The sequence below is a fragment of the Chlorocebus sabaeus genome, chromosome 20 (genome assembly GCF_047675955.1).
Source record: "Chlorocebus sabaeus isolate Y175 chromosome 20, mChlSab1.0.hap1, whole genome shotgun sequence".
Taxonomy (NCBI): Eukaryota; Metazoa; Chordata; class Mammalia; order Primates; family Cercopithecidae; genus Chlorocebus; species Chlorocebus sabaeus.
Genome location: NC_132923.1, coordinates 107,993,404 through 108,013,971, shown reverse-complemented (window position 1 = coordinate 108,013,971; position 20,568 = coordinate 107,993,404). Strand labels below are relative to the sequence as shown.

The 20,568-nt window shown below is 39.4% G+C and overlaps 1 protein-coding gene across 37 annotated transcripts in view; it reads left to right on the top strand.

Annotated features, from left to right (window-relative positions):
- The window catches only part of EPB41 (erythrocyte membrane protein band 4.1), a 231,276-nt gene that overhangs the window by 169,923 nt on the left and 40,785 nt on the right, over positions 1–20,568 (top strand). For 15 of the 37 annotated variants that reach the window (XM_007979720.3, XM_037988782.2, XM_007979728.3 and 12 more), the window contains 2 exons: positions 272–334; positions 5,226–5,402. In XM_007979720.3, the coding sequence (XP_007977911.3) occupies positions 272–334; positions 5,226–5,402 (240 nt within the window). Of the gene's footprint in view, positions 1–271; positions 335–5,225; positions 5,403–9,207; positions 9,259–9,642; positions 9,867–10,823; positions 12,341–12,378; positions 13,343–20,568 lie in introns of those variants that run through there. The other 22 variants (XM_073007601.1, XM_073007598.1, XM_073007600.1 and 19 more) reach the window with 10 other exon arrangements.

Here is a 20,568-nt window from a genome sequence, read left to right as displayed (position 1 = left end):
TTACATAAGAAGCCAATGAAGCCAGGAGCACTGTCTATTTGAATAACATCATCACATTCTTTCATCATTCATGAACAAGGTCATTGTTTTCTCGTGGTAATCATGTTCTCTGTGTGTCCTTGTGACTCTGACCATTTCATGTTGGCATATGCTGCGCTGTGGACATTTAATTTTAAATATTTTTTGGTTTGCCAATTTTCAGTTTTTTCCCGCAAGAACAACATTTTAATTTTTTATGCTTTTCTGTTTTTCCCCCCTTTCATTTTCACAGAAAAAGAGAGAAAGACTAGATGGTGAAAACATTTATATCAGACATAGCAATTTAATGTTGGAGGTTTGTATGAACTTGAAGCTTATTTCAGTTGGTTGCCTGGAACCTTCTGCATTCTTTGCTGATCCCCTTTTCTTCATTCTGTGCTGCATTTGGTTTTGCATGCCATTGCATGAAGGAACTTTAGGTTTAAAATGCTTTTGCATGTTGGTGAACATGAAGATATGCAAACATCTCGCCTTCTGATTCTTTTTAGTTTCTATCTGTCATACTTACCCGGAAAAATATATGATTGGGACTACCTCTACCTCTCATGGTTCCATTGTTTTACCCACTGTTAGAAAGTTCTACATCATTGCTAAAAGTTCCTTTAATTTTCCAAGAGTATAAACTTCCATGTGTCCCAAGATGCAAATTTGCACTATTCTTTTATTTTCTGAACTAAGAGAGTGTGAAAAAGTAGGGAATTAAAAATGGACTTAAAATATTGGAGATAATAGAAAAATGACAGAAGAACTGTCGGGGGGGAAAAAAGAAAGATATAAGAAGGAAAGAGGGGAGCCTAGCATTTAATGAGTAGTTACTATAAGATGGTTTAATCATAAAAACAGGCCTGTGGGTATGGGATTGTTATTTTAAAGATGAGAAAGTTGAAGCTCAAAGAGATTAAGTAATTTCCCTGTAGTCCCAGAACTGGAAAGCCAAGATGTGAAGATCTATCCAACTCTATTAAACCACACTGTTTTCCACTCAGAAACAGCAACATGCTGTCTGCTATAAGAGTTGTGAGATTATTTTCCCATTATATTCAACATTGGTCATATATATATATATACATGTATATATATATTTTTTGAGATGGCATCTTGCTCTGTTGCCCAGTCTAGAGTGCAGTGGCGTGATCTCGGCTCACTGCAAGCTCCGCCTCTCAGGTTCATGCCATTCTCCTGCCTCAGCCTCCCAAGTAACTGGAACTACAGGCGCCTGCCACCACGCCTGGCTAATTTTTTGTATTTTTTAGTAGTGATGGGTTTCATTGTGTTAGCCAGGATGGTCTCAATCTCCTGACCTCGTGATCCACCCGCCTTGGCCTCCCAAAGTGCTGGAATTACAGGCATGAGCCACCACGCCTGGCCTATAAAGGAGATTCTTGAATTTCTGTTGTTTTTCTTATATATCCTCTAAGGAATTAGTTCTTTCATTGAAAATTACAACAGGGTAATGAGCATTTCTTTTTCTTTTCTTTTCTTTTCTTTTTTTTTTTTTTTTTTGAGACAGTCTGGCTCTGTTGCCCAGGCTGGAGTGTAGTGGCACGATCTCGGCTCACTGCAAGCTCCGCCTCCTGGGTTCAGGCCGTTCTCCTGCCTCAGCCTCCTGAGTAGCTGGTACTACAGGCGCCCGCCACCACGCCCAGCTAATTTTTTCTATTTTTAGTAGAGACGGGGTTTCACTGTGTTAGCCAGGATGGTCTTGATCTCCTGACCTCATGATCCGCCCGCCTTGGCCTCCCAAAGTGCTGGGATTACAGGCATGAGCCACTGTGCCCGGCCTTTTTTTTTTTTTTTTTTTTTTTTTGAGGCAGGGTCTCACAGAATTACCCAGGCTGGAGTGCAGTGGCACAATCACTGCTTACTGCACCCTCAGCCTCCTGGGCCCAAACAATCCTCCCATCTCAATCTCCTGAGTCGCTGGGGCTATGGGTGCATGCCACAATGCCCAGCTAATTTTTAAATTTTGGTAGAGACAGGATCTCAATATGTTGCCCAGGCTGGTCTTAAACTCCTGGACTCAAGTGATCCTTCTGCCTTAGCCTCCCAAAGTGCTGGGGTTACAGGCATGAGCCACTGGACCCAACCTAAACTTTAAAAACTAGATAGATCTCTGGCTTAATATATAGCCTCTAATAATTATTTAAACCTCATCTTATTCCTTGTCAATATCTGTATTTTGAGTACTTGTTACATATAAAGGCTTTGAGAAAAATTATGCCCAGCCTTCATTAAACATGTATTGCATGGTGGGTGCAATACCAAGTGCTTTACATATATTTATCTCGTTCAACATGAAGTTTTTCAAGGCTGGATCCTCAGATATTTCAAAATTGGCAACTAGATCTCTTTGTTTTAGCCCATATCTGAAACTAGACCTGAGTAGTTCCATCTTCAGAGACTAGGAAGAATAGTGAATGTTGGTTGATTTCCTTTATTTGGCAGTGTAACATCTTGAAATTCTAAACATGCATATTTCCTGACTAGTTCATCTTCAGTGCTTCCTCTTAACTGGAACCTGCAGTACCAATCATATATTTGTCATTTGTTCCATGAGGTGTGTTATGGCTTCTGAGACTCACAAAGTCCCTGTGTGTGATGTGTTTTTCCCTCAGCATTTCATTGACAGCCATGAGAGGGGATTTCTAAATAAGTGTGTTTGAAAATTAAAACCACTAACTGCCTTTTGAGAACATTTTATATTTAATGAAGTGTTTGGTTTGATTGCTGCTAAAATTATGAAGTGATAGGCATCAAAAAGTGTCTAACCTGAACACAGCCAAAGTAATTTGGCCATCATTCTTTAGTTATTATAAAGTTTCTCCCCAGTAAGGAAGTTCTCTCAAGTTATCTGTCACTCCAGCAGGCTTTTTTTTTTTTTTTAAGCATCCCTCCTCCCTCTTCTCCTACCCCGCCCCCACTAATGCTTTGTTCTGGCACAAATAAGGTCGAGTTCATTTTTAGATCTACCGCCTCCTCCATCTCCCAGAGAGAACCTGTAGCAAGTTGTCTATGACAAATTCTATTTGGAACAGGTCCCTTTGAGATCTTAATTTTACTCTGTGCCCCCACAGGTTTCCAACAAAGCCAGCTAAGAAGGATGGAGAAAGCTCCCTCAGAAGCTACTGGTTTTACCAAAATATTTATTTTCTCAGGTTCCAAGCCAATCCGAAGCTAGGCAAGAAGAGTAGCAAATCACAAGTCTCTTATACTAAGAGGTTAACTCAGAGAGTTATCATTTTACATAGCATCTCTTGCTCATTTTTGTTTTGCTCTATTCACACTTTTAACCTTCCCAAATGTATTAAGTTGGTCTTGGCCCAAACAGATTTTAATTACCAGTGAGGAGCTGGGTCATGGGACCTTACATGCCTGGTGGGTCTGGTTGCTCAGTCTAACACTGGGTCTTTGAATGGGCTTGTTCATGCTTTTCTTTAGCTACTAGACATGCTTTTCTTGCTTTCAGCTAGAACAAAAGTGCAAACTGCTCTTTTCCCCATAGCAAAGTCCATATTCATAAAATATACTCACATTTCATCCCAACATGCGAAACATGCTCTTCTGGATGCTACAGGATCGCCCTTTTGGAGTTAGCTTTCTATTTGATCTTAAAGCAGGTATACATGGTTCAGTCTTGCAAAAATAAAAAGAAATAGACTAGTTAATGATTTTTCTGAATGAATATCTCCAGAATCAAAATCATCTCACTGATTATTCTTATGCTGTTTTCCCTTTGACATTGCTTTTGAAAGAGTTTTATTTAGTTAAAACCTGTATTACCCTCAGAAAAAACTTTTAAGCAAAATTTTATTGACATGAATTCTAATTTTTTACCCCAATATAGCTGTTTCCTACAGAGCCAAAAAAGAAAGACTAAATCCAAAATTCACCTAGCATATTAGGAAATGTATTTAGCATTATGCTTTTCTTGGATACAGAGCTGCCTTGATATGTAATAAATTTTTTGCAGTCATCAAGTGATAGGCTCCCACATGTTTTGATCTCAAGCATAGATCTTTTAAGGTTTTTTGAAGTGTTGTTGGACAAAGAACATTTGAGTTTTTGTCTTCAAGTATATTTACCAGATTATTTTTGGCCAAGTCCCCTTTTTGAAAGTTGTTATATACCTCCTTTTACATAAACCTGAATATTATTTCTAGCTCATGCTTTATTAACCTAAGCTTCGTTCATTTCTCCCTGGAATATCCCTTTAATAGCTTGCCTGTACCTCAGGTTGCCCAATATTCAAATTTGCTAGAATATATACCTACTATGTACCCACAAAAATTAAAAAGAAAATTTAATCTGCTGGAACAGTTGAGTTATTTTAAATTGTCAAGGAGATATATAAGGTATTTGGTGAACTCTTGTTAACTCACTCTCAATCCTTTGAAGGTCATTGGAAGAGGTCCCTGGTTTGAGTTGTACTAAGTAATGAAGTGAAGCTGTTAGAGGCTAGAAGGCCTAAGGGTTTTAGTTTATGTGCCTATTATTGACAAAGAAAAAATGTCATTGTGTTATGTACCTCTGGGTGATTTTTCAGAGGTAGTAACAGTCAGCTCTGGAGCCTTTAACTAGGAATTTCAGTAATAAATTCTTACATCAAAAAAGGGCTATTCTTGTTTATCAAAAAGCAAAAACAGCCACCTAGTAATAGAGAAGTAAACCATCTCCAGGTAGAAATAGAAGGATACTGTATGTTTGCAACTCAACAAGACAAGGCAGTCAATGGTGGATTGTATGTTTCACCATGCCTTCATTAAACAGTTTGGTTATCTATTGCTATCTCCATCCTCCTGAGCTGAGCCTAAAATAATTTCTTATCAAGCTGAGGCTAATTGAGTTGTGGAACTACCTTCTTGGGATGAGGAGTTAGAGATCTAGTGCTGTGTCACATGGGAAGAAGAGTCATAAATTAAGGCGTGAGTTCTTTATGGGTTATATAACTGCTAACAGCTATGGAGTTGTGATACTTCACAGCTTCCAAGAAAAGCACTTTATTTAAAGAAAAAAAAAAGGCAAGCAAATATACCATGTTGTATATTTATAATCTGAATGCAGATTAGTAACATCTGTCCTGGATGTGGTGTGTTTTCTACCAGTGCCCAGTCTCTGACGGGTTGCCCTTGGTTATGTTGTTTGTCCTGATTATGTATTGTTTTGCATCTTTGTCCTTTCAACTACAGGATTTAGACAAGAGTCAAGAGGAGATCAGAAAACATCATGCTAGCATTAGTGAGCTGAAAAAGAACTTCATGGAGTCTGTACCAGAACCACGGCCTAGTGAATGGGATAAACGCTTATCCACTCATTCCCCCTTCCGAACTCTTAACGTCAATGGGCAAATCCCTACAGGAGAAGGAGTGAGTACTTTGTCCACATGACCAATTGTGAAAATGGAGGAAATAAATGTTTTTATGTATTAATATTCTGTATCTGAGAGAAAGCTTAGAGCTGAAATTTGGATTTGGTGCCTCACTATATTCATTGCTGCTTTAAGGCATTTGTAATCAAATACTTACTTTTTTTAAGTCATATAGGCTACCCAGTCCAATTGTAGGAGCCATTTGGAGCCACCAGGAGATGATTAGCCTCTGAGAACTATCTCTGCAGCTACATGCTTCTGGCTAATGATTGTTTATAAACTGACCATAAGCCAGTAGAAGTTTATTTGTATTCAAACTGTGCCTTCAGGGACTCGAAAGTTTACTAAATTTAGGAAGTCAAAATAGGAAAGAGATTAGTCTTTTTAAAAAGCTTTATTTGCTTTGGGAGGCCGAGGCGAGTGGATCACGAGGTCAGAAGATCAAGACCATGGTGAAACCCCGTCTCTACTAAAAATACAAAAAAATTAGCCAGGCGTGTTGGCGGGCGCCTGTAGTCCCAGCTACTTGGGAGGCTGAGGCAGGAGAATGGCGTGAACCCGGGAGGCAGAGCTTGCAGTGAGCCGTGATCGTGCCACTGCACTCCAGCCTGGGCGACAGAGCGAGACTCTGTCTTGGGGAAAAAAAAAAAGAGCTTTATTTGAACATTTACACAACTTAGAAATATCTGAATGGTTCCCCACAATTATATAGTAAACCAAGGAGCCCCCTAAGCCAGAGAATTAAGAACTCCAAATATTAATTATTGTATTTCAATTTTAGAAAAACTGTGGGCTGGTCACCATGGCTCATGCCTGTAATCCCTGATCGCTTGAGTCCAGGAGTTTAAGACCAGCCTGGGCAACATGGCAAAACCCCATCTCTACAAAAATTAGTCAGGTATAGTGGTGCGCACCTGTGTAGTCCAGCTATTCAAGGGGCTGAAACAGGAGGATTGCTTGAGCCAGGAGACCAAGGCTGCAGTGAGCCATGATTGCACCACTGCACTCCGGCTTGGCTGACAGAGTGAGACCCTGTCTCAAAAGAAAGGAAAAGGAAAACTATTTATTTTATCTTTATGAGTAACATTAAACTTTTAATACACTGTTGTGTGAGATAGTCACAATTAGAGCTCAGGGGCTCTTCTTTTTCTTTTATTGTTGTCATTACCTATTTTAGAAATCCTATATCTGGGCCGGGCGTGGTGGCTCACACCTGTAATCCCAGCACTTTGGGAGGCTGAGGTGGGCGGATCACGAGGTCAGGAGTTCGAGACCAGCCTGGCCAGCATGGTGAACCCCGTATCTACTAAAAATACAAAAATTAGCCAGGCATGGTGACGCATGCCTGTAATCCCAGCTACTCAGGAGGCTGAGGTAGGAGAATTTCTTGAACCTGGGAGGCGGAGATTGCAGTGAGCCAAGATCGTGCCACTGCACTCCAGATAGGGCAACAGAGTGAGACTCCGTCTCAAAAAAAAAAAAGAAAAAGAAAAAAAGAAATCCTACATCTGAATAAATGAATCTGTTAAACATTTAATGAAAATATCTTGAAAGTTACCATGAACATATACCCCAAAAGTTTTTATCTTTAGTCAGTACAAGTGAAATATTTATATAGTCACAATCACTCAATAAGTGATTATGATTTAAAAATTATGTGCTTGTTTTTCCCCAAAAACAATAGCAGTTCTAGTTAAAAAAGGTAAAATGATGTCTTAATAATTTTAAAACTTTTTTTTTTCTTTTTTTGAGATGGAGTTTCGCTCTTGTTGCCCAGGCTGGAGTGCAATGGCATGATCTAGGCTCACTGCAACCTCCACCTCCCGGCTTCAAGTGATTCTCCTGCCTTAGCCTCCCTAGTAGCTGGGATTACAGGCGCCTGCCTCCACGCCCAGCTAATTTCTTGTATTTTTAGTAGAGATGGGGTTTCACTACCTTGGCCAGGGTGGTCTCAAACTCCTGACCTCAGGCGATCCACCTGCCTCAGCCTCCCAAAGTACTGAGATTACAGGCATGAGCCACTGCACCTGGCTAAAACTTTTTTTTTTTTTTTAATTTTCAGAATTTATGGTAAACTATCCAAATTATTATTTAGTTTCTGGAACTGGAGAAGGTAGTAAAAGTTGGTTCACAGGCTGGACGTGGTGGCTCACGCCTATAATCCTAGCACTTTGGGAGGCTGAGGCGGGCGGATCACTTGAGGTCAGGAGTTTGAGACCAGCCTGGCCAACGTGGCGAAATCCCATCTCTACAAAAAATACAAAAAAATTACCCAGGCGTGGTGGCGTGTGCCTGTAATCTCAGCTACTTGGGAGGCTGAGGCAGGAGAATCGCTTGAACCCAGGAGGCAGAGATTGCAGTGAACTGAGATCGCGCCACTACACTCTAGCCTAGGCAACAGAGCAAGACTCCGTCTTAAAAAAAAAAAAAAAAGTTGGTTCACAAAGGGTACTTTTTGTATTTTTCAAAGTGTGACTAAAATTGGCTAACAGTTCTCCAGATAGAGCTGAACCAGTTTCACAAATAAGGCTGGAGAATACCTGAGTAATGGGCAGCTAAATAGAGATACCAGGGATGATAGGATGCTATTGTTTGCTACTTAGTGTCCTCTCAGCCTCCATTTTCTATAAATGGACATTAGTTTTATGTTCTAAATCTAGAGCATGTATCCTGAACTGAGACAATAACTCTGCTTTCTGGGCAAGACCACTGTTTTCAGTGTCAGTAGGATACTTAATTTTGATGTATCTCTACTAATAAGAGTCATAAAGGGTCTAGTAGTTCTGGTTGTGGCTTGATTTGATTTAGAGGGTCTGGCTAGTCAAAACCGAATTGAACAATTCTGAACAAGTAATTTATCATATTGGGCCTCAGTTTATGGAGTAGATGATCTTTAAGGTCCCTGTGAACTCTAAAATTCTGTAAGTCTATGACTCCATGAGAAAATGCCTTGTCGCTGTTTCACCTGGTTAGCCCAGTCTGCAAACTATAACTGCGTATTTTCTAGAAGTTTTCTTTTTGACTCTGTGCAAGTAATAAAAGATGCTCAACTACTTTGAAAAAGTAACTTGGGGCCGGGCGCGGTGGCTCAAGCCTGTAATCCCAGCACTTTGGGAGGCCGAGACGAGCGGATCATGAGGTCAGGAGATCGAGACCAACCTGGCTAACACGGTGAAACCCTGTCTCTACTAAAAATACAAAAAAACTAGCTGGGCGAGGTGGCGGGTGCCTGTAGTCCCAGTCACTTAGGAGGCTGAGGCAGGAGAATGGCGTAAACCCGGGAGGCAGAGGTTGCAGTGAGCTGAGTTCCGGCCATTGCACTCCAGCCCGGGCAACAGAGCAAGACTCCGTCTCAAAAAAAAAAAAAAAAAAAAAAAAAGAAAAAGTAACTTGGTACTCTCTTGGATGAGGTTGAGTAAATTTGAATTGGTCTCCGTTTCCAGAAATTATCTTACGTCTTTTAATAGAAACCTTTCAGAAATCTTCTCAGGGTTGGTTTTGGGAATGGTGATGTCATTCTGTGTTCTTTAAAGAAATAACTTTTTATAAACTAAACAAGATCCATGGGAGTACTTGAACAATTTTGGCTCTATGCTATTATCCCTGTAAAGGAATAGTAGAATAAATAAGCACTGTATTATGGTGACCTTTAATATTGGGTAATTCTACTTTCTGGCATATCTTACTTTTTCTTTAACAATTGGGATACTATTTCTGTTCTCTGGGGATACCTCTTCCACCTTTGATGGTATTGTTGTTGCATTGCAAGGCAACTGAATTTTATATAATTTGTGTATGACCAGGTGAAGAAAACTTCTATGCTTCCCTCGGAAAGAAAGGTTGGTGGGCCAGAGGTAAAGCTGCTGTTATGACTTGTGCTTCTCAATCAGAATTTGCTCTTGTCATGGCACTAAGCAGATAATCCCCCCAGAACTGAACAACAGCTGCTGAATACTTTTTTTTTTCTTTTGGCTCTACTAGTAAATTCACACCCACAGCCTTTCGGCCTAACACATAACACTTCCACTGCTGCAGCTTTTGCAGCTTTCAATTTGCTTATTTCGGCGCATGGCTGGTTGAAAAGCTGCATGAAGATAAAAATATGTATTCAGAGAGAAAATGAATTTAATTATACCCTATTCTTTTTATGTTGTCTTTCTTCTCCCCCTTTATTTTCTTTCAAAAATCATTGTAATTTTGCATCCTTTCTTTTCCTTTTTTTCTTTTTTGCTGATCAGTCCCCTAGCTACTTTCTCCCTGATACATATCACTTAGGGGTGTGCAAAGAACCAGTGTTGAACTTCCAAACTGATCAGAGAAGGCTAGCTCAACTGAGAGAACTTAGAGCCAAGTTTTTCCTTTCATAGATAACATCTGTCTTGACTATGGATACCAGAGTACAGAAATTGCAGGGGGAAGAAAAACTTCTCAATTGGACAATTGGGGAGAAAAAACTTTCCTTAAAAGTGTCAAAAGCATTTGCTTAAAGTAATGTATAAACCTTCATGATGGTCATTATTATTTATTTGTTTTGGTGAACCTTGGAGGGACATTATAAACTTTTATACTTTTTGTTTTTCTTTCGCAGTCTTTAAAATGTGTAAGATTAAGATTTTTATTTCTTGAGCAAAAATTAATTGCTATACTGAATGAACTGTTGCAGTTTTTAAAGTCTATATGAAGAGGCGTAAGGATTACTTTTTATATTCTGCCATTCTATTTGTAATAAAAGTAACTTTTTTTTTTTTTTCTGAGACGGACTCTTGCTGTGTCCCCCAGGCTCGAGTGCAGTGGTGCAATCTCAGCTCACTGCAACCTCTGCCTCCCGGGTTCAAGCAATTCTCCTGCCTCAGCCTCCTGAGTAGCTAGGATTACAGGCATGTGCCACCACGTCCGACTAATTTTTGTATTTTTAGTAGAGACGGAGTTTCACCACGTTGGCCAGGCTGGTCTCGAACTCCTGACCTCGTGATCTGCCCACCTCAGCCTCCCAAAGTGCTGTGATTACAGGCATGAGCCACGACACCCAGCCAAAAATAACTTTTATGATGGCAGGAAAAATGCTTCATTATTGGCATTGCCCAATTAGTGATTGGCAGCACCAAAGTAATAGAAAATGACCTAAAATTCGTATGTGAATATCCTCAAAGGAAAAATAAATAACAAGGGAAAAGCCAGTGATCCCTTTAACTTTCAGTTCTAGTGTTCATTCACTCAAAAAGGTGTCTGTTGAGCACCCTACTATATTACAGAAACTTTGCCAGGATAAATTGCCAAAATAAAGTAAAGCTAAAATGAAGAGTGTCTAAAAGATCTTTCCAAATCCTTTGCACATCCCCAAGTATCATTTTTGAGCATTTTTCATCTGTCATTTTGTTCATCTTATTCTGTCTTTCTTGATCTTCTACTGTGAAAGCAGACACAGGAACGTGCTCTGTTAGTACAGGATGAAGAGAAAATTAAAAGGCAAGAAAGATCTACTGAAAGAGCCTTGCCCCAGCAAGAAAATGAAGAAATTCTTCCCAAGGTTTCTATTCCAATCCCTGAGGATCACAAGTCTCTCAAAAAGTGTCACCTCTACTTTAGTACTTTTCCATCTCCTCGTATTCCTTTCATGATGTCTTTTCTCGTGGTCCTTGTGTTGGCTGTTTGGTGGTTGGTCTTTCTGTGATCAGAAAACAGGGTGCTCATCTGAAATGTCAAGACCATTGAACTTTTGTCCTTGGCTTCAACTGTGTTATTGCTGTATGATGCCCTCTGATCTTGATAGTTCACTGTCCTAGGGGAGCCCTTGTGATCATTTTTCTGTCAAATGTTACTCTTTGTAGATTATGTATTGTGGGGTACAAAGGAGTAGCAATGGACTGCCCAAAGCCAGCTTTTCTGCACTGAATTTTAACAAATTTAAACAAATCAGAATTAAGCATATGGCAGGTTGGTAATCTTCCCAAAAGCTTTAACTCCTTTATCCTGCATGTTTGCTGTTTACTATTTTTATGTCCTCCCATCCAATGTCTCACACAAACCAGGATACTCTCTAGATACATTTGATGGAATATTTTCCTAATCCTCTAGAGTCATTTGTTTGGCATGGGCTTCATAGTTTAAGAAAAAATTTCAACTTACTAACCTTTCAGAAGCCTTAAAATGATAACGTTTTAATCTACAAATCCATAACCACTCCTTTTCTTAGGATATCAAACCAGTATAAACAAAAGTCTTTTCTGGAAAAGGGCTTTTGACTTCTGTGGCCTTTTTATGAGTATTTCTGAGCTGTACAGGGACAGACAACTTTATCCTGCCTGCTGTATAGAAGAGATCTTCAAAGATTAAATGCCATCTTTTCACACGTAGAGTGTTGATATGGTTTAAGGAAAATGGTGCTGGTGCCCCTTAGCCTCCAGCCAGGACTGAAATTCTCAGACTGCTCTACCTATCCTTAAAAGTCCTGGAACACAGATTTACTCAAGATCTGTACATAAACAAACCCTTCTCTGAATTAAGATACTGTGTTACTTCTTTATGGCTTTGCTAATTATATTGCTAGTAGCAATAGTTAGCCATTGCTAAGCTTAAAATATATATTGATATACTTTGTTTTCCTGATATACTTCAGACCTGTTTGTTCTTGCACTTGTGTTGAAATCAACTGTTTTTAATCAATGGCTTTGTGACCTCAAGTTCTGTTGTGACAAGTATGTGTCCTCTGTTTGCATGTTGACTTCTAAGACTTACCTGAAGTAAATGTGAGCACTCTCTCTCTCTCTCTCTTCAGGACACAACTCACATGCCTAACCTGTTATTTTTTACCTCAATATTGATGAAACCTTGCATGTAGCTTGCTTTTTATGGCACTTGAATGTACCAATATGGATGATTTGGTTAATGTCTCAAATATTTGTTTTGAAATCTGAGTTTATAGGGTTATCAAATTAAGATTATTATACTTTGTTTTACTTCTCCATGCTTTTCAGTTGATGAAACTTCTAAACAAGACTTTTTATTTTTGAGAAGATGGCCTCCTAGAGCAAAAAAAGAGAACAGTAAAGACAAGAATCTTTTGTCCTTCAACATCTACCAGTATTGTTCTCTTGTCTCTGGAGACATGTAGAAATAATTATCTGGTGTTTCCTGAAAACTGCTACACTGTCATTATAGGCTTTCCCAAGAAACGGAAAAAGAAGCAAGGACCAGGTTAAAATTTAAAATTTGGTGTGCATATATATCTTTTATGTCACAGGCTATGTCTATTTATGATATATATTTTGTAAATAAGCATATTTATTGATTCACTCATAATAAGAGGGACCTGAAATATTACAAAGCTATTCTCTACCACTGAAAGTTATAATCATAAGTACTCTCTTTTATCTGGGAAATAAAGGTACAAGAGTTTTCCTTAATGAAATAGCAAATGGAACTGTAGACTTTGTTAGATTATTTTAAATCTTTTTTTAAGGAATTGAAAGGAAATAATCAGAACTTTATTTATACTTTTATAACTGTTTCAGATTATAATTCCTGAATTTCCAGTTTTCATCCTTATACACAGCTTTTTATTAATTACTATTGTAAACTTCACCCTGAATTTTGTTTCTCTTTGTATTGGAGTTATTCCAAGTCCATTAAAAGTCTAAGCCAATGATACTTTTCAGTTTTCTGAAATGCAACAAGAGTCCTCGGAGATCTTTATTGAGAGTCAAAGGAGAGGCCATTTCTTCTATCAATAGGGTAAGAATGATTAAGAGGAGAATGGCTAAGCCCTTGTATTGGATGAAGCTGACCAATGCAGACTCAAAAGTTACCATCACAATTATCAGAGGAAAAATATTGGGCATTCCAGCTTTGTATTAGCTAAAGGTAATACTGCCAATATTTGCAAGATAAAGCATAAATAGGCCGGGCACGGTGGCTCACACCTGTAATCCCAGCACTTTGGGAGGGTGAGGCAGGCAGATCCCCTGAGGTCAGGAGTTCAAGACCAGCCTGAGCAATATGGTGAAACTCTGCCTCTACTAAAAATACAAAAATTAGCTGGGCATGGTGGTGCACACCTGTAATCCCAGCTACTAGGGAGGCTGAGGCAGGAGAATTGCTTGAACCCGGGAGGCAGAGATTGCAGTGAGCCAAGATCACGCCTCTGTACTCCAGCCTGGGTGATAGAGTGAGACTCCATCTCAAAAAAAAAAAAAAAAAGGTGTAAATAGTCTTGGTTTCCTTCCTTCATTTTCAGTACCAGAGGCAAATTCTAATACATATTGGTGTTACCCTGATTCAGCTGCTGCTTCTTTTTTTTTTTTTTTTTTTTGAGTCGGAGTCTCGCTCTGTTGCCCAGGCTGAGTGCAGTGGCGCGATCTCGGCTTGCTGCAAGCTCCACCTCCCGGGTTCACGCCATTCTCCTGCCTCAGCCTCGCAAGTAGCTGGGACTACAGGCGCCTGCCACCACGCCTGGCTAATTTTTTGTATTTTTAGTAGAGACAGGGTTTCACCGTGTTAGCCAGGATGGTCTCAATCTCCCAACCTCATGATCTGCCCGTCTCGGCCTCCCAAAGTGCTGGGATTACAGGGGTGAGCCACCACGCCTACCCTGATTCAGCTTCTTAATGGCAAGTTGATAAATAAAAAATAATTTGGACTAAAGGCATCAATACAGACCAGTATAATATTTTGGATTTTTTGCCTTGGTTTTGTCATTATTCATTTCTAGGGTGACTCTGAGAGTACTAGAGTCACCCTAGTTAACTACTTGGCACCCAGATTTCCACCTAGTAATGTGGAGACAAACCTACCTCATGAGAATGAATATGTAATAAATTCCAGGAACCAGAGACCCTGGTTGTCATTCAGTTCTTGGTCTTTTGGGAGCTGGGAAGATGAAAATTTAAAAACACACAAACATACATTAACTTCTTTTTATTTTGAAAGTAAGTAGTTAAATAGCTGTGTTTATTTCCATCTACTCCTTATTGATATTTGACCACTTTACTAAGATGTCTTTCCAAATTTATCCCTAATAAATTCATCTTATCCAAATGGTATGATTAGAGTGGATCATACTTGAAAATAAACCAAGCATCTATATTTTGGACCTATCTTTCAGCCATTTTCTTTTATGCTAACACTTGCAATATGAAGGGAATTGTTTGCATGGGTCAAGTTTTCTGCTTATTTACATCTTCAGTAAAAGTTTTGAAGGGAAAAGATGCTGACTCTGTTGACCAAGATTAGACCGGATATTATACATGGAATAGATTTCCAGTTGGCATCCTAGAACCTAGTACATTTCTTTCTACTAAATATTATAAATTTTACTCTGAAATTTCTTTGGCTATAATAACCCAATTCACTTTCTCCTAGTTTCCTAAGTCACTTCTGTAATACTTCTTAAAGATAAGCCTATAGTACTTCCTATAGATAAGCATATAGGACACATGAGGCATTAGAGATCTAATTAATTTTAAGAAGGTATTATGGAGCAAAAATTATACTTGTGGCTTACCCAGTGTAAATACCATGTATTTACAAAAGGAAAACAGGGCAAAATTAATGTGAGAGATGGTCTTATTGTTGCTTTTATTTTTTCGCCAAGGGTTTTGAATACAGTAAAGACATACAAAACTTGTTGACAGAGTTGCCTTCCCTTACGTTTCGCTTCACAGAAATTATAAAATCCCAAACCATAGCATTCTCTACAGCTTTGAAAATGACTATTATATTGTTTTTATTATACATAGAAACTTCACTTTTTTTCATATACTCAAATTACACCATTTGTAATATTGGTACTAGAAACTGCGACAACTCCTTATTCTTACTCTGTTTTGTGTGGCATGTGGCATTACCATATCTGCTTCCTCTACACTTTAGTGGATAATATTAATAGACCACTCTCATTTCTGCTGCTATTACTCCTCATGCCTTAGTGTCTCCTTTTACTGCAGCAGAATATGACACAAAAAGAAACACATTGGTGCAGATTAAAAGCATACCTGAAATGGTTAAGGCAGTATGGAATTAGAGTTAGAAAGCCATACAAAATTAGGCTAGAGGAAGAGCAGTGGCTATGATCAACAATTATAAATTCATGGAGGATTCCTTTTGGTAAACAAAACTCCTATTATCCTAGAACTTGAAAGACAAAAAGAAGATAAAGTAGTTTATTCCCACAGATCAGAAATGCAGGCTAAAAGCCAAATAACTTGAATAATAGCTTAAGGAGATCAAGACCATCCTGGCTAATTCCATCTCTACTAAAAATACAAAAAATTAGCTGGGCATGGTGGCGGGCGCCTGTAGTCCCAGCTACATAGGAGACTGAGGCAGGAGAATGGCATGAACCCGGGAGGTGGAACTTGCAGTGAGCCGAGATCACGCCACTGCACTCCAGCCTGGGCAACAGAGCGAGACTCCGGTCTCAAATATATATATATATATATATTTTGTGATTGAAATCCTAGGCCGGGTGCGGTGGCGCACACCTGTAATCCCAGCACTCGGAAGGCCGAGTTGGGCAGATCACCTGAGGTCAGGAGTTTGAGACCAGCCTGGCTAACATGATGAAACCCTATCTCTACTAAAAATACAAAAGTTAGTTGAGTGTGGTGTCAGGCATCTATAATCTCAACTCCTCGGGAGGCCGAGGCAGGAGAATCACTTGAACCCAGGAGGTAGAGGTTGCAGTGAGCTGAGATCACGCTGTTGCACTCCAGCCTGGGCAACAGAGCAAGATTCTGTCTCAAAAAAAAGAAAAATCCTAGAAGGCAGCAGTGTCTTACCCTTTAACATAGAATCCTGTTTTGGGTAAATAATAGAATAACTCTAACATTTGAAAGATTAAAAGGTAGGAGAAAGCATAGAATCCCAACTATCTTTTCTTGTCTCAAAATCAACAAAGGCAGGTGAGCCTCTCATTTTCTTATCTACTACCTCTTTAAAGAAAAGTCTTCATATTTATAAGATCCTATCTCAGAAAAACACATAGAAAAAGATTTAAGGGGATAACATAGCCACCATTCATTTTATTCATTTATTTTATTTGTCACCCGTCAGCAAAGTACTCTATTATATATTACAAGGATGCAAAGAATCAGCATTATCAGAATTTTAGGGATTGGATAGGATCCTAATTCAATTCCTCTCTCTTCCAGTGCTTGACTCTTCTCTACAATATCATTTAGAGATTTGGAGGCCAGTCTTGCAGTCTTTGTTTCAATATCTCCTGAGATAACATATTACATCTTTGGACAATTCTGAATTTGTATATAAATCATTCACATATTAAGTGAAAATCTGTTTCCCTGTAGCTTTCACTCACTGATCCTGAATGGAGGCATTTTAAAGAATTTTCTATCTTTTTCCACATTACTTCTTGACATACTTAAAGGTAACTCTCATGTTGAAACTAGTCACTATTCTTACCCTCAGACAAGTTACCATGTGCTATTCAGATCTATTCCAGTCTTCCTCCTAGCATGTCATCCTCCTTTCTTCTTTTCTAACTTTCCTTGTTTTAACAGCTTTTTCTTTCTGGCTATGTTGCCCACTGTGGATTATTCAGCTTTATATCCCTATAAATTGACATTCTCTCTCCAAAAAATTTTGAAATTTCTGGCATTCCCAGCTTCTTCATAGATAACATAGGCTTTGGAATTTTTTTAGATAAAAGAGTAGAGGTGGGCTAGTTTTCTAGCTTTGAGAGTTTCATGTAGCCCAGAATCTGTTGACAAGGTAGTATCACTGTTATATTTTGAGGAAGCACACTACCATAGCCTGCATTCTAAGTTTGCTTTCCTTCTGTGATAGTCTGATTAACCTTTACATACTTGAGTGGTCCCCAAGTGATTCAGTTTATACCAGTGTGATGATAAAATTATGGAAATGTACTTTCTGCTTAACATTCTGATTATGATTTATACCCCACTAGAAAAAGTGATATTAAATATTTGAAGTATTGTTAATACATCTCTTTTGTGCCTTTCTCCTCAAAACTATGAGATTCTCAAAGGTAAGAAACTCTTTAGACCAAGTATGGTGGCTCATGCCTGTAGTCCCAGCTACTAAAGAGGTTGAGGCAGAAGGATTGCTTGAGCCCGGGAGCTCAAGGCTGCAGCGAGCCATGATCACACTATTTCTCCCCAGCCTGGACGACACAGCATGACACTGTCTCTAAAAAATTTTTAAATAAAAATAGGCTTTGATTTTGCCAGTCTGTAACTTTTGTATCCCAGCTACCACATTGCCTTGTATATAACAAATAATATTTATTAAACTGAATTAAATGATTAATCACAGATGACAATGGATAAATAACTTTTCACATAGAATCTCTTGTACTGGTACATAAATTTGTGCTAAACTAATCGCCATATGCCCAGTCATTATATGCAGGTAACTCAGAAACCCTATATCCAGCCCAGAAGCCACTTTCTCTCTTGTTAATCCTGTAATATGGTCCCTTGTTTATTCAAGGAATCTAGTATACCACTATGGTAGGTGTCAGTTTCTATTGTTAATGCCTTGTAACTTGGTTCAATTAAAAGCTCTTATCTAGCTGGCCTTGGTGGCACAAGCCTGTAGTCCCAGCTACTCTGGAGGCTGAGGCAGGAGGATCACTTGAGCCCGGGAATTCCACTCCAGCATGGGCAACATAGCAAGACGCCATCTCAAAACAACAACAACAACAAAAGACTCTTATGCATTTACCACAGGTAATCAGCTCTAGAACATATTACCAAGAATAGAGTACATAACTGTATAAATAAACTCATCTCGGATAAGTGTGATATCATAAAAGGAACATTTATATTTATCTAAAATACATTGCAGAGAGCAATTTGACACCTTTTTTCTTGTGTTTTATGTGATATAGAAACATCAACTATATCAAAACTCTTATGGGTTTTGATATATTTGGAGTATCAGGAGTAGGCAAACTTTTTCTGTAAAGTGCCAAATAATAAAAATGTTAGGCTTTGCAGGCTATATGTCTGTCACAACCACTCAGCTTTGCCATTGTAGAGTGAAAGTAGTATAGATAACACGTAAAATGAATGTGATTATGCTCCAATCAAACTTTATTTATGGACACTGAAATTTAAATTTTATATAATTTTACATATTACTAAATATTATTCTATTAGTTTCCTAACCATTTTAAAATGTAAATACCATTCTTAGCTCATAGCAATACAAAAATAAGGAGAGGGTGGCTGGGCGTAGTGGCTCACGCCTGTAATCCCAGTACTTTGGGAGGACAAGATGGGCAGATCATTTAAGGTCAGGAGTTTGAGACCAGTTTAGGCAACATGGTGAAACCTCATCTCTACTAAAAATACAAAAATTAGCCAGGTAAAGTGGTGCACACCTATGATCTCAGCTATTCGGGAGACTGAGAATCGCCTGAACCTGGGAGGCAGACATTGCAGTAAGCCAAAATTGCACCACTGCACTCCAGCCTGGGTGAAAGAGCAAGATTCCGTCTCAAAAAAAAAGGAGAGGGTGAGATTTGGCCTGCTGCTTATAGTTTGCGGACCCCTGATACAGACCAGAAAAGTGGTTTATTACATTTGCTGCCTTTGTACTGTTTTGGAGAGTAGCAGTTGGGATCTTAGCATCTTCATTCAGTGTCAAAGTATTTTTTGTCTTACTTATGATTAGAAATGGAAAACAAAAGATGAGACATTCATTTCTATTTATCGAGCAGTCAGGGTACAGCTGAACTGTAATCTAAAATACATACTGCTGGGCACAGTGGCTCATGCCTGTAATCCCAGCGCTTTGGGAGGCTGAGGCAGGAGGATTGCTTGAGGCCAGGAGGATCACTTGGGTCCAGGAGTTCAAGACACATCTCTATCAAAACAAAAATTAGCTGGGCATGATGGTATGCCTGTAGTCCCAGCTACACAGGAGCCTGAGGTAAGAGGATCATTTGAACCCAGGAGTTTGAGGTTGCACTGAGCTATGATCATGCCACTGCACTCCAACCTGAGCAAGAGCAAGACCCCATCTCTACAAAAAAATAAATAATAAAATATGTACTGTAACCACCACAGCACCCTGTTTCTGCCAGTTTTCCAAATTGCATTGTGTTAACTGTGGTGTTATATTCAGTGATGATCCTGGATATCCCCTTCATTTGGTTTGTATTTTAAGGATCTACCTCCATTTCCCCCTAAGGAATAAAGAAACCACAATTCCCAAATTCACCTTTTCTTTAGCCAAGTTTTAGAGATATATAATGAACATGGTAAAGAAAGTAAAATGATGTAATTTTTTTGTTTGTTTATTTTTTGTTTTTTTGACACAGAGTTTCTCTCTTGTTGCCCAGGCTGAAGTGCAATGGTGCGATCTCGGCTCACAGCAACCCCCGCCTCTTGGGTTAAAGTGATTCTCCTGCCTCAGCCTCCAGAGTAGCTGGGATTACAGGCGCCCACCACCACGCTCGGCTAATTTTTTGTGTTTTTAGTAGAGATGAGGTTTCGTCATATTGGCCAGGCTGGCCTTGAACTCCTGAACTCAGGTGATCCGCCTGCCTCAGCCTCCCAAAGTGCAGGGATTACAGGCATGAGCCACCTCGCCTGGCCAGAAAAATGATTTTTACTCTGAGCTTTTGGTATACTTTAGTGTTTTAAGCGCTGTTATAAATTTAAGATTGGGGGCTGGGCATGGTGGCTCATGCCTGTAATCCCAGCACTTTGGGAGGCCAAGGCGGGTGGATCACGAGGTCAGGAGATTGAGACCATCCTGGCTAACATGGTGAAACCCCGTCTCTAAAAAAAATAGCTGGGCATGGTGGCGGGCGCCTGTAGTCCCAGCTACTCGGGAGGCTGAGGCAGGAGAATGGCATTAACCCGGGAGGCTGAGCTTGCGGTGAGCCGAGATCGCGCCACTGCACTCCAGCCTGGGCGACAGAGCGAGACTCCGTCTCAAAAAAAAAAAAAATTTAAGATTGGGTATCTACCGAAAACATCTTAGAAGGGTCCTTCTTTCTAATTATTGCCTTTTATTTTTTGAGGTGGAATCTTGCTGTGTCACCTCAGCCTCCCAAGTAGCTGGGATTGCAGGCACGTACCATCATGCCTGGCTAATTTTTGTATTTTTAGTAGAGACGGGATTTCACCATGTTGACTGGGCTGGTCTCAAACTTCTGACCTCAGGTGATCCAC